Consider the following 13,379-nt stretch of genomic DNA (forward strand, 5'->3'; position numbering starts at 1 on the left):
ACAGTAGAAGTATTTATGGTGTAGCTGTGGACAGTGACGTGTAGTGATTGTATACTATAGTGAATACTGTAGTACTGCTGAATAGATAATAGTAAATTCTGTGTCCTACAGTGAGTTATGTTAACATGCATCCTTGTAAAAGCAATGAATTATATTTCTTGAAGAGCTGTTCACTAAAACAATCTTTGAAAATTGTCAGTCAAGAGGGAAGGACACTCAGAAGTGCACTGTTACAAGGGTGGCCAGGGGAAAGCTGGTAACCTGCTTGCTTTTGCCTTAAGGAGTGAGCTTGGAAAATACCAAAATTTGATGACTGCACACAAGTAATTTCCTCTTAATTTCCAAATTGTTTTGTGAGATACAAAGCAAAATTTAAATTGCATATCAAAATACATAGTGGAGTATTTGGAAGCTACAGTTTTTAAAGAAAGCAATGTAGGACTGACGTCTGATCTTCAGGAATAGTTGTCTTGAGTCTGACTAAAGATCCAGCTAATCCAATATCTTTTATCCAGCCATGGTCTGAAACAAATAACCAGTGTTGTGTAGGATAGAGATGCACATGTTACGCTGCTCTGTAATCCTCTTCCAGGTTCTAACTATTCTTAGCTCAGTGATTTCCTGAGCTGGATGTGGTTTCCGTATATTTAGTAACCATTAATGGATTTCCACCCCCCTGTCCCAGTGGACTTGTTCAGTCATCCTTTGAGCCCTTATAAAGTTGCAGCATTTACAAGATTTTTTGGCTCAGACTGTCTGTAGGTTTGTTGTATGTTGTTCCAAAAAGGCCCTTTTCATTTATGTTTAGTTATGCTTCTGCTCTTCTTTCAGCCCTTCTATGAAAGAGGCACTAGTCAGTCCCTGTCCGGTCTGTCTCTGTCTTTCTTGTTATTCCATGAAACTCTGTTGCATTTTCTTATTTTCTCTTTAAATTGCTATTTCCAGGCTTAAGCGTCCTAGCTTACTTAATTGTCTTTACACAGAATTTATTTCATGCCTGTGATCGTACTCACTGCTTGTCTCGAAACCTTCTCGAGTGCTGTATTCTTTCCGATGGCAAAGGGACCCCAAATTGTGCTCGGTGTTCAAGATGCATGCAAAGTGTGGATGTATAGCAGCGTTTTTCTTTCTATTCCCTTCCTACTATTGGCTTTGCTTTTTTAACTTCTGTTGAGCACCAACTTGATGTTATTTATCTTTTTAGGAAGATAATGATTGATGTTGGGGTTGGGATAGAATTCCGTAAGAATGTCTTGCTGCTGATGTGCCAGCTCAAAGCCCATTGTTTTGTATGCAAAATCAGGATTGTTTTTCTCCCTGTATCACTTTAAAGCAGTGTAAACTCTGAGAAGGCTATATATAGCAGAAAAGTATTATTGGAGTTTGGGAGAAAGCCAAGTATTGTGTTTGAACAGCTTTAATCACACAGTGACTGTGTGTTTGATGTAGATAAATGTCTTAAGTACACGTAGTAAAAGCAGAGGAATTGTAATTTCTTTCAGATCTTGCTCTGGAACTTCAGACAAGTTGAGGAGGTAGAAATTGGTTATTCTCCTCACCTTCCTACCCCCCTTCAGCTTGCTTGGAGAAAGTTGGAAGCTTGTTTTTGTCATGTTTGAAGCTAGAAATACCCTTTTATATATACATACATGTATCTCCATATAGTTGTTTGGATCATTATTCCTTTTTTTGCATGGACGGGAAGGGAAGTGGTGCATTTGTATGAAACCTTAGCTGCTCTGCATGGACTGAAGCAAAATATGGGGATTAAACTCTTTAACTGTCCTTCTGGATGTTTTTTGGCTAGCACATTTTTTGGCTTCACAGTGATTAGAAGAGCTTTTAGGCCCTAACTTAACATTGGAGTTAGGTTTGCCATTTCCTTTTCCTGTGGAAACAGCTTCTAAAGATACAAAATAGCTTTTGTCAGTGGAGCCATGTTTTGTAGAGATGTTGATGGTGTTCTGTAATCCCACGGGTGATCAGTGGTGTTTTTTTTGGCAGCAATTATATGCTGCTTTGACACACCAGGATGCCCTGATGCACAGGGTATCTATTGGATGTGAATTTACTCTGAAGAATTTTTTTCACTGGGCTAGGTAAGGAGTGTAGTTGGGGCTTATTTTGCTAACCACAGAGCAAAGTTTTCTGTGAATTTTTCTATGGTATGAGTAGCTGATTAGTAGGTCACTGATGAATATGTGAGTGATGTCCTGTCTTTCTGGTTAGTGTTTTCTCGTTTGCAAATAGAAATGTGATAGAACTGTGCTTGTGTAGCGGGTTTGTATAACTTGTGGGCATAAACACTATTCTTTTATCAGAAGCATCTTATTTCTGATGAGATTGTATGTGAGCTCAAAACAATTTTATATAGACCATTACTCTGGGGGAATACGATTGTCTTGAGACTGTCATTGTGTTATTAATTAAGCAGTCTTATCTGCTTGAATGAGCCGTAGGGCATTTATGTTCATTAAGACGAAGAGAATAAAGTGCAGTAAATTAGATATCAAAGGAGCTCAATCTTGCTGCCTTTACTCTCTTCTTCCTCTGCCCTTTTTTGCGAAGTGATATTAGAGTAGTAGCGAGGAGGCTGTTGGCCTGCAATGAAGATGCACGGTTTTTGTTTTTTGTATGGTCTTAATGGCACAATAAATAGTAAGAAAAAAAGAGAGAAGCTGATATCCGCTTTGTAAGTTCTTAAATAAAAACTGAGTTTACAACAAACAATGTGTGCTAAATTTTGGGCTCCCGTGGGAGTGGGGCTTGCAAGCACTGGCCCAGATCTTGCAGGAGATTAGAGAAATCACAGTTCAGTAGAGAGCTTATGGTGCCTTTCTCAGGACCATACAAGTCCTCAGTGATCCTCAGTCTATCTGGAGAGAGACAAGTGAAGTGGCAGAGCTGCTAGATGTTCACAGGGCCTGCTTTTATTTTAGGAGTTTTTTCAAAAGCTGCTGTTTTGTAATACATGTGGATAGCAAATTTCCACCTACTTTTGGGAGAAACACGACCCATTAAAGCTTACTTCTGTACTTGGTCACCTTGTTGAAATGATGACTGAAAATAGAATTCAAGCAGCAGATGCACTAAGGTGAAGCCTGCTGGACTTCTGGCATCTTGTCTCACTAATACGTTGTAATTGTCAACAATAATAAAGAATAGATAAAGAAGATCTACTTGCCGTAGTTGCCGTAGTTGAACCTTGAGTGAGTTTGAGCTCTACCTTACAGTTGTTTCGCAGGGAGTGTTGTGTCTGGAGCTTCTATCCAAACGTGCTTTAAAAACATTGAATAAAAACGTTATGACAAGTATCTGAATACAGATTGTTCAGGCTTTGCAGAGGGCTCTGTGCGTGGTTAGTGGTCTTGAAAAAGTTTCTTAGAAGCATGGCATAGGAACGTAGGTGGAACTGGTGTTATAATTTATCTGACTGCATCTGTGGAAAAAAAGGTCTGCTCTTTTTCCTTCTGTGCAGGTATGGAGGTGTTTGAAGGAACTTATTTACTCTTACTGTCTTGAATTGTTCAGTCGTTGGGTTAATTTGACTAGCAGCGAATGAGCTGAAATAGCAGATGGCTGCTTTGTCATAATTTGCATTGGTTTTAAGAAGTAGAAAGAACTGGATCATTGCCTGACATTAACTTTGAGATTTTGAACTAGCTTCTTCAGAATGAGGTCAAGTCTAGATCAACAGAATCCCTGGGAGGGTTTCCCCCCCCCTGATTTTAATGCTGCAGTAGTGCAGCTCTTAAGGTAATGACTCGCCCTTCCCCCAAAGCAAGAAGTCCTAAGTTTTGTTACAAATCTTAACTCTTTGTACAGTATGTGCCAGGTACGCTTTTTGGACTTCGTTAATTGGCATCCAGTTTCTTGCATACAATAAGAACAGTTCATGCGATATTTTCTTGGTAAATGTGCACCATGGAAATTTGAAATAAAACCGAAACCAACCAACTCTTGTGTGCAGAAAAGCAATATTTTTGTAGAGCAGTATTTGTTTTCTGAGGAAGCTGAAAGTGAAGAATATTTTAAAGTAATATTTTAATGCATGTTTAATTTCAGTCGGATGCAAGGCACAGGAAATAGCTTAAGTGAGAACTGTTTTTGCTGTCCTCAGTGTAAACTGAAGTAACAGAGAAGACTTAACATAAAAAATTAAACCTGTGGTCTTAAACGTGTATAAACAAATGATTCTTTTGTCTTTGTTGGTGTGTGCCCGTAGTAGTCCACAATACTGCCTTGGCAACAATCATAGCAATTTCTCATATTAACGTGGCTTATTTTTAGCTCAGCCTCATCCTGGGAATGCACTTTGTCCTGGAAGCTGTGTGTTCTGCGTGCATTTTCGTTGTATATGTTACCGTGGCTGCCTTTAGATGGTTGAAAGAATATGCAAAATCCAAATCACACACTTTCAAACATGAAGCTTCCCTATTCCCTTGGAGAATTGTGCTTATTTTAGAAACAGAGAGATTTAAAGCTGATAGGCAATTTGTTCAGTATTATGCAATACTGCTGGGTGAGAACAAGAAGTGGATACTGCAGAGTACTGACAGCACAGTTACTGGAGAATGAGCAGCAGATAGAAGGAAAGCAGCACAAAGTCATGCTTGGAATCCTGCATGCAGACATCAGTTGTGGCTATTGAACACAATGTATTCACACTCCATATCCATTGTTGGAGTGTACTAATACAAATAGAATTAATCCTTATTTTCATTAGTGCTTGCATTTATTACCTGTGTTCCTACAGTGGCTACATGATAGCAGTTTGGCTTTAAAATCATGGGCAGCATATGCTGAAACAGATTTTTTTTTTGGTGGGCATGGATGATGTTTAATAGCTGGAGAGGAATCACAAATCCACAGTGCCTTTGCCAGCATTTGTGGAGGAAATGCACAATACTGAATGCTGTTTTAATAATGGTTACTGTAGCGAGGTGTATATATATGTTGTTAACGTATGTCTGCATCCCTTTGTCAGACTTCTTATGTGGTGAGAAGGATGCTATGTATTTTTTTATTACAGGTTGTAGTGAAGTAATATGTGTAAGATAACTCATCTCTAGAAAAAAAAATGCCTTCAGGTGTGAGCACAAAATTTTCCCATCCTTCTCCCAAATGTGTCCTATAAACTATAGAAACCTGTGAAGCAGATTTCAGTGTTTCTTGTGTTTTATTTAATTCCTGTCTTGCAGACAGGTCACTCACATATAACAGAGGTGTACACTTTGACTCTAATTCAGGGGCATGAATAGAGATGTTTCATCAAATTGAAACACTTGAACGCTCTGAAAGTATTCTCTTTATTTAAAAGATCTCAGAACATTAACTTGGTAATATATTAAGTGCCTTTTGGAGGTACTTATAAGGACAATATTGCACATCCTTTTAGGAAAATTGTCCTTAGCGTCAGACCTGTACTTGATTTGACTTGCTATCAAATCCATTGATACTCCTGCGTCTTTAACTGAATTGCTGTGAAAGGATGTGCTTTTAAATCTTTTTCCCATAGCTGATGGTGATTTTTGTAAGGAATTGCCTCTACCTTTTCCCTATTTGGCCAATACTCCTTTGTGATGGTCTGTAATAGGTCTACTTTCCCATGAGCAACAGTTTTAAGAGGACAGAATGATTGTTTCGTGATGTTCCCAAGTGGCAGAAAACAGCTTAGAAGTGAATCTGATAACGTGGTTTAATGGTAGCCAAGTAAGCATATTTCTTAGCTTCCTTTCTTACCATACTGTACAGTAACAGTGTAACTTCCACTGATACTGCAGGTTTGCTCAGTTGTTAGAATTAAAGCTCTGAGTAGCTGTAAAGCTGGACAGGCTAACTGTAAACATCACAGAAGAAAGTATTTTAATACCTGGAAAGCTAGTGTTGGTTGTGCAGAAGGAAACGTGGTTAGGGGATTAATACAGACTTTAACTCTTCTTAGTATATACTGGAGGAAGAGCTGGGTGGGAAATACTGTTTAGCTTAGTTAAATATAGAGTACTGACCCTGAAAGTGACACCCAGATATGACAGGCAGCTCTTAAGCTTCTACACATGTTCAATTATGCTGCTTGTTAGCAGAAATAAATAGCGTAGGCTCAGCTGGTGTATTTCTTGAATGCTTGATTATAGTCTTTCACAACATAATTATTTGGAAAAAAATAATATGTATATATTTTTTTCTCTAGGTCACCTTTACGAAGAGGAAGTTCGGATTAATGAAGAAGGCGTATGAGTTGAGTGTACTCTGTGACTGTGAAATAGCACTCATCATTTTTAACAGCTCTAACAAACTCTTTCAGTATGCCAGCACTGATATGGACAAAGTTCTACTTAAATACACAGAATACAACGAGCCCCATGAAAGCAGAACCAACTCAGATATCGTTGAGGTAACAATCTGAATAGATGATCTGTGTTCTTATCTCATTAACACTTTGAATATGGAACAGTATGTAGTATTTTAAGATATTTTAACTAAATGTATTTATTAATTTTATCATAAAACATCAACTGCTGTTTTCAGTCTGTATTTTGTAAAGGAATAAGTCATTTTTACATCCATGTTGCCTTCCCATCTGCCCTCCACCCCCTGACAGTTTTTTTGGCAACTTGTTTGATTGAAACCACATTTGATAATGGAAACAGAAGTGTGAAAATTTTTTTTGTTGGTTTGCTTTTAGGGGGAAGGAGCGGGGGAGGGTGTGGATAATTCTAAGGCTTCGTGGGGGTGGGGGGGGGGAAATCAAGTGGAGAGTAAGATCTAGAGATTAGAGCTCAGTTTAAACACAATTACAGCTTGGCCCTCTTCTCTTCTGAGAGTCACTTTACCAGTCCAGTGCTGCACACAAATCAGCCATGGGCTTTGCTGCTTCTTGTTGAGCCAAAAGAAGGAAGTTAATCTGTGGAGGAAATGGACTTCGTTAATGTTGTTGTCCAGTTACTTTGTATGTCAGTTAAAATATAGTAAAATGCACACAATTTTTGCTGTAATAAAATAGCATGAATATATCATGGCTTCTATTTTTATTGTGCTTATGCTTTAAATATAAACTCAGATTTTTTCAGTATGTAATTTCTAAACTAGGTACAGTAGAAATCAGGGATTCTTTTGGCAGTTTGAGTTGTGCTGAACTACAGCTGAGTTTCAGAGAAGTCGTGTCTCCAGTAGTCCTATAAATGAACCAAAACAGGTGTCTGACATTGAAATTCCAAAGCTGTCTTCCAAACAAATGCCTTGCCTGTAAGGAGTGGTTTGGGAATAGTGGTTAGCCTTGTATAGCTGAAGAATTGTATAGCCAGGGGATTACAGAGTACAGGGAGGATACCATCTGATCTTTTAAGAAAGTTTCCAAACAAAAATCAGTTTGAGAAAAAATGAGAAATGAACAAATGCCTTATTTCTTTCTGAGAAGATTGTTTGCTAATTTGTTAGCTGCCTTTTGTAATGAGAAAGATGCCTCCCTAACATCTGACCTCAGCTTTGAATGCAACTGTGAGGGTTAATACAAGCTGTGAAGAGTTGCAGGAATATTACTTCATTGTTGGATTAGTGTAAGTAAGGGTTAACCAGTGAAGAGGAAGATAAAAACCTAATTCTTTCAAGATGAGCCTGTGACAGACGTAGATTTGAGATAGAGGTCTCACTGTGTTATGGCTCATGGAAGCAGTTCTTCACATCTTCAGTGAGAACCTCTTTGAAAATCGTTTCTGTGCCAGGCTACTTGTGTACGTATGTATTTTTTTCCAAACTGATGTCAAACATTTGACCCCTGGCAGCTGCACAGAAAAGTGCAATCAGTTCTCAAGTGCATATATCTTTTCTATTCTGGGGGAATATGCAAGGACTCATCTACAGATTCCTTATAACTTTGCTTCTGGAGATTTACTGTATTATGCTACTATGATACTTGAGATTTTACTGTGGTTGAAAAACAGGAGGATGAATTAGAAATGCATCTCTCAGAAATGCATCTGTTCACTCTCTGGTCTTGTCCTAGAAAAGAAAGAAAAGAAATAAATACAAAGTTCTTCAGTCTGAGAGAGGAGTCAAGACACAGCTCCAGATTCTTAGAAACGTTCTGAAAGATAACTTACCGGGGTTTCTTTTTATTGTGCCTACTCAGAAATACATTTATAGCCCATATATATGGCAAAAGAACTTATTAAACCAATCTAGAGTAAATAGTTATAGCTGATGTGTGTCTGGTTAACGTTTAGTAATTCCTTTGCATCCTTGAATATGACAGGTAGTGTTTGTTGTGTTATAGCCTCATTGCAAATCTAGTCTAAACCCAATGTGCTCCTGATGGGCATGACAGGAGTTTGGTTGCCGTGGTAGAGAAGAAAGTTAATTTGATGCAGGCCAGTTACTTATTTTTCAGCAGTGTGTAGATGGCAGTCTTGTGAACGATTAAATGGAATCGATGAGACATCTTCCCCTTGTAGTTGCCTCCTGTTCAGTGTTGGCATGGGAATTGCTTTGATATGCCCAGAGCTTGGTATCTTCTTGCTGCTGGAACGTTTGTGTGAAAACATAGTAGGAGGGAGAGCACTGATGTCTTAAATGAGCACTAGATTTTTTTTTCTAATGTGTTCTCTGCACCCTTATGTCTTTCATTATACATGTTACTGTAGATACAAATGCTCTATGTTCCAGTGTTGTTGGTCCTTCCATGGTTTTTGCTGTGACTTCTTTTCTTTGATAGCTTGATATGGGTGTAAGGAATATGATTTTTTTTTTTTTTCAGCCATCGTGGCAGAATCGTAGACATTTAAATAGCTGGAATTCGAAGCCTGTGTTGTATTGTAAGTTGAGTTTCTAATGATCAGCAGTTTACTTGAGGATGATCCATTCCCTGCCAGTTGGTGCTTCTAAAATTAAGGGAAATAATGTTGTAACAGATACCCTTCAAAGCTGATTACCAGCTAGTTTGTAGGGCATGAGGACAGGACTTGACTTCTCTCTTTTTTTTCTCTTTGGCATTTTGATGTTCCTTGAGTGATGCAGCAAACCAGGGTTTATTTAACCGACATGGGGCTGTGTTGGCTACGTGTGTTCTATTGTATTGAACTGAGGTGATATGATTTTTAGAAGTCTGTCTAAAAAACGACCTATTCTCCCATTTGTCATCTGTGCCCATGAGAATTTTGGATAGTGTCAGTGATCCTCTTCACCGTATAGCTTAGTGCTATTATAGTGTAAAGTGCAGAATAAGGCTTAGGCTGTACACCACGTATTGACAGCAGTCCTTGAAATATGCAATAATCTGATTTTAAAAAAAATCGTAAGTATTAAAAGCAGTCTATCCTAAGCTACATCATATCATTACTGTAAACATACAATTTCTTGTGAAAAGACTGCTGTATTGGAATAGTCGTGGGTTTGATGCAACTTATAGCAATGCTTTGAATGTTTAATTAAGTATCTTAGCATGGGAAGTGCTAACTCAAGTAGAAAGTCATTTGCCATGACTTGGTGTGATAGTGGTCATATCATATTTTAAATAGAAGCAAGGCAGAAGGCAGGTTCAGTGTACCTGCTGCTACTTAAAGCAGTGTAAATATGCCTCTTTAATCTTACAGAAGCTGTATTCAGTGCATTGTCTTGCATTCTAATACCAAACTGGAATTCCTGTTTCTCTGCCTCTTCGCAAAATGCTAATGATGAGCTATTGTAGGAGCAGTGCATGTTCTCTAGTCATAGACATGCTTGGTGTCAGGGATTTGATTGTCAGATCATAGTTTGAGTAAGTGCGTAGAGCTCATCTGCACTTGTAGAGCCCGCAGCATAAAGCAGCAGATGTATCTCCACAGCCAGATGGAGCATATGCCAAGAGACACGTGTGGAGAGCGTAAACAGAAAAGCTGGTGTTGAAATGCTATGTTTATAAACCTAAAGCGTTTTGAAAAATTTTGAATCCAGTTTTCTCCACCTACCCAGCATTGCTTCTTTTCCAGGCTTTCGATTAGCAGCATGTTTTTTGAGCTGTTATTGTTGTGCCACGTAGTATAGCAGTTTAACCTTGGGCTATTGAATTTTGGTAGCACTTTTCAGTTGGTTCGTAGTTTCTTTTGAAATTTGGGTGAACTTGGTGTTAAACTGAAGATCTGAGAATTTCATCTAAATATACATGGATGCACATATGCAGATGCAGACTTAGATGAATAAGACCTTCCATTAGTTGATCCTATTTCCTTTCTCAGTAGTTGTCACTCTTTGCTTTGTACCTGGTATGTAGATACCTAGATACGTACTGGGCACATTATTCGGGCTTCTGTATTTTGTGATTAAAAGCTAAAAATGAAGGTGGTGGAAACTGAATGAGTTCCTTCAGAGGTATGTTTCTTTGAAGTGTTTCGGAAAAGAAGTTACATGGTAAATTTTAAAAAGGAAGAGAAGAAAATGCTCTCCAGCCAGCTTCCATGCAAAATGAAATTTAACCTACATTTTTCAAAATTTATATCAAAGATCACAGCTGTTTAAAAGGAAGATAGTGCTGAGAAGTGATACCTTGAATGTTGAATTAAACACACATTGTTGATTGTAGGAAGATTGACTGTGCTCGGTTAGTTTATGTCATTTCCCATTCCTTCATATCTGATAGATGGAGAACTGCCAGAAGTGGGCTAAAATTAGTTTACCCTAAGAAAACAAAAAAACCCAAGGTATGGGGCGAGGAGGATGGGAAGCTGTGGCCTTATAGAAAAATAAACAGCAGTACTCTGAATAATATTGTCATGTGTTGCTATTGTTTGGACCGCTAGCTTTGGTGTCCAAATAACTTTGACCACACTGTAGCAGCAACTGGTACACATTTAAAAGAATTGAGAAGCTTCAAAATGGTTTCAGCTGAGTGAGGAAATGACTTGATAATCTGTTCATGATGCTGAGAAAATGTAGGCATTATTGGGCCTGATTTGCTAAACAATTATGTAAATGTAATTATACTGCGCATGTAACATTTTGAATACTTTGAGGCAGCTCACAAGTGCCTCAGACATCTTAAGACTCAGGGAGGATTTCGGTATGGTTAAGGACTAAATTACTTTTAGCTTTCCGTAAAAAGAGAGAAAATGCATAAAAGCTGAACTGCTTTGGAAGACGAATGACCATGAAACTTGGGTATATAAGAGTCTCTTTGTATAGTGACTTGAGTCTCTTTCTTTGTAGTGGAAGTGTCTGCTGTAAATCTGACTTGTAAACAGAGTACGCTTTGGGGTTTCATTTTCCACTAGGAGTTCAGGAAGAAAACCTTCCTTGAAAAGCTTAAAATACTGCCAAGGTACCAAATGCTGGGAGCATAGGGACAGAAGATACCTGTGCGTGCTGTGCTGAGCAGGACAGTTGCTGCCCACCAGCGGGTGAAGTTCTCTTGCTTTCATTGCCACCTCCCATATTTGGGATGTTAATCTCAGGGCTTCATCCTGAAAGTCTGTTTTTTATTTTAGCTGCTTGTTCTCAGGATTTGTCTCTGTCTTGCATCTAGTAGGCTTGTTCTCTTCATTCTTTGTTAGCTCTGCTGAAATTGCTTTGGGCATCCTGGTGAACAACATTGACGTAATTAAAAAAAAAAAAAAGACAGATTTTTAGTGACTCTAAGAAAGCTGACAGTGCTACAAAAAGGTTTTTGTTCCTAGTTAATGTCCTTTTGTTTTCTGGCAATTCTTTATATATTAGAAATGAAGGAAGTAGGATAGGCTTAATTTTTTACAAAAGTTTTGGCTTGCCACCAAATAGTCTAAAGCTCTGCTTTCCTTGTGTCTAAACCAACGATTCATCTTAGTCCTACAGGGTTAAAAGAAGTACATTTTGTTTCCCTCTTCATACAAAGCTAGTGTGTTTTAGCACAAATAATATCTAGTTAACACGCACTGCTTACTGGATTTCCTTTTTTAAGGTCAGTGATTGAAATCATAGGAGATATTTTAATATCAGCTATTATTTGTATTCTTACTGATTTTATTTGGTTAGTATTTACAACTTAGCTTGATTTTTAAAAAATTCTGAAGAACAGCTGTGTTGAAGTGGCAACTTTAAAAACTCTAAGTAGAAGTGTTTTGGCCATTTGCAAATAACTTGAGAATATTCGGGGAAATTCCAATTACGAGAGTGTTTTTTGTTGTTGTTGCTGTTGAGGTGCTGTTTCCCAACTGCTTTTGCAAAGTGTTTGAAGAACATGTTTGTTTCTGTAACATATAGAGGGCAGGCACACAGTGCCCAGTTCACACACGCTGCTCTGGATATGCATATCAAAGATCAGCTTTTGGATTTGGTGTTCTGGTGACTTGGTGTTAAGTGGGATTGGAGTTCACCTCCAAGAAAATCAGCAGCTTCTCACTCCTCATTAATACTGGGGTTCATGCAGGAAATCATACAAGGATATAATTATCTTCCTTGTATTAACAAGTTCTTCAAGCTTTGCTGGTCTTATTTATTCTGCAGCCTGTGTGCTGATGCAAGATTTGGTGCTTTTGAAATTTTACATTGACAGTTAGAAGAGCATATTTTTACTTTGTGATTTGCCAGTTGGGGACCGCGGCATCTGTTAATCAAGAGTGAATTTGGGCAAGCTGTGCTTGCAAAGTACAGATCCCAGAACTTTGCATCTTCTGGAACTACTTGGAACTTGCTTTCAGTGGAGAGTTAAAGTAAATCCTGGGTTTTGAGTTTCAAGCTCATGGGTGTTGTGGTTTGGTAATGTCTTCTGGCCCTGAATTAACTGCCTTGCAGAAAGGGCAGCAGAAATGCCCGTGTCTTGACCACTGGTGTTCACCAAAGGGTGTTGTAGCAGAAACCCTCAGGGGAAGGAGAGTGTCAGCAATAGGACTCTTCGCTACCAGTTTCCTTTTGGAGTTCAGTTAACGTGCAGTGTTTCTGTTGAAGAAGTCTCTAATACGTTGTTTTTTATTAATTTTCATGTTTGGACCTTAAACTGATGCTGCTTCTGCAGAAGAGGGCTGAGAGAGATGCTAACTTCCAAGAAAAATTGGTCTAGGTCTTCAGTCTTTCATATAACCTCCCTGTTGCATACCCCACCATGTAGGTGTGATGGAGAAATTGTAGTCATATGATGGAGACTGTGGTTTGCTCATAGCCTGTGTTTTGCTGATAGCGGTGTGGCCCATCCGGGCTGTAACGTTCTCAGCTCATCTGAACAGGGGACTTGCTATCGATTCTTTCACCTGGTATGTTCTGCTCTGTAGCTTTCCTTTATCAGCTGTGCAGATGCTTCATTTGTGGTGGTGCAGACCTATGACCTTTTTCCATCCCTGCCCCCCCTTTTCAGGTTTCTGGTTTGATAATACTAGGTTATCTCAAGTATACCAAGAGTTTGAAATACTTTCTGTTATCCTTTCTACTTTTGAAGCTATAAG

The 13,379-nt window shown here is 38.5% G+C and overlaps 1 protein-coding gene across 6 annotated transcripts in view; it reads left to right on the top strand.

Annotated features, from left to right (window-relative positions):
- MEF2A (myocyte enhancer factor 2A) overlaps positions 1-13,379 on the top strand; it is an 85,555-nt gene that overhangs the window by 34,929 nt on the left and 37,247 nt on the right. For all 6 annotated transcript variants that reach the window (XM_021406983.1, XM_021406985.1, XM_021406988.1 and 3 more), the window contains exon 3: positions 6,191-6,394. In XM_021406983.1, coding sequence (XP_021262658.1) covers positions 6,191-6,394 — 204 coding nt within the window. The remainder of the gene's footprint in view (positions 1-6,190; positions 6,395-13,379) is intronic.

Source organism: Numida meleagris, chromosome 9 (assembly GCF_002078875.1).
Source record: "Numida meleagris isolate 19003 breed g44 Domestic line chromosome 9, NumMel1.0, whole genome shotgun sequence".
NCBI classification, from domain to species: Eukaryota; Metazoa; Chordata; class Aves; order Galliformes; family Numididae; genus Numida; species Numida meleagris.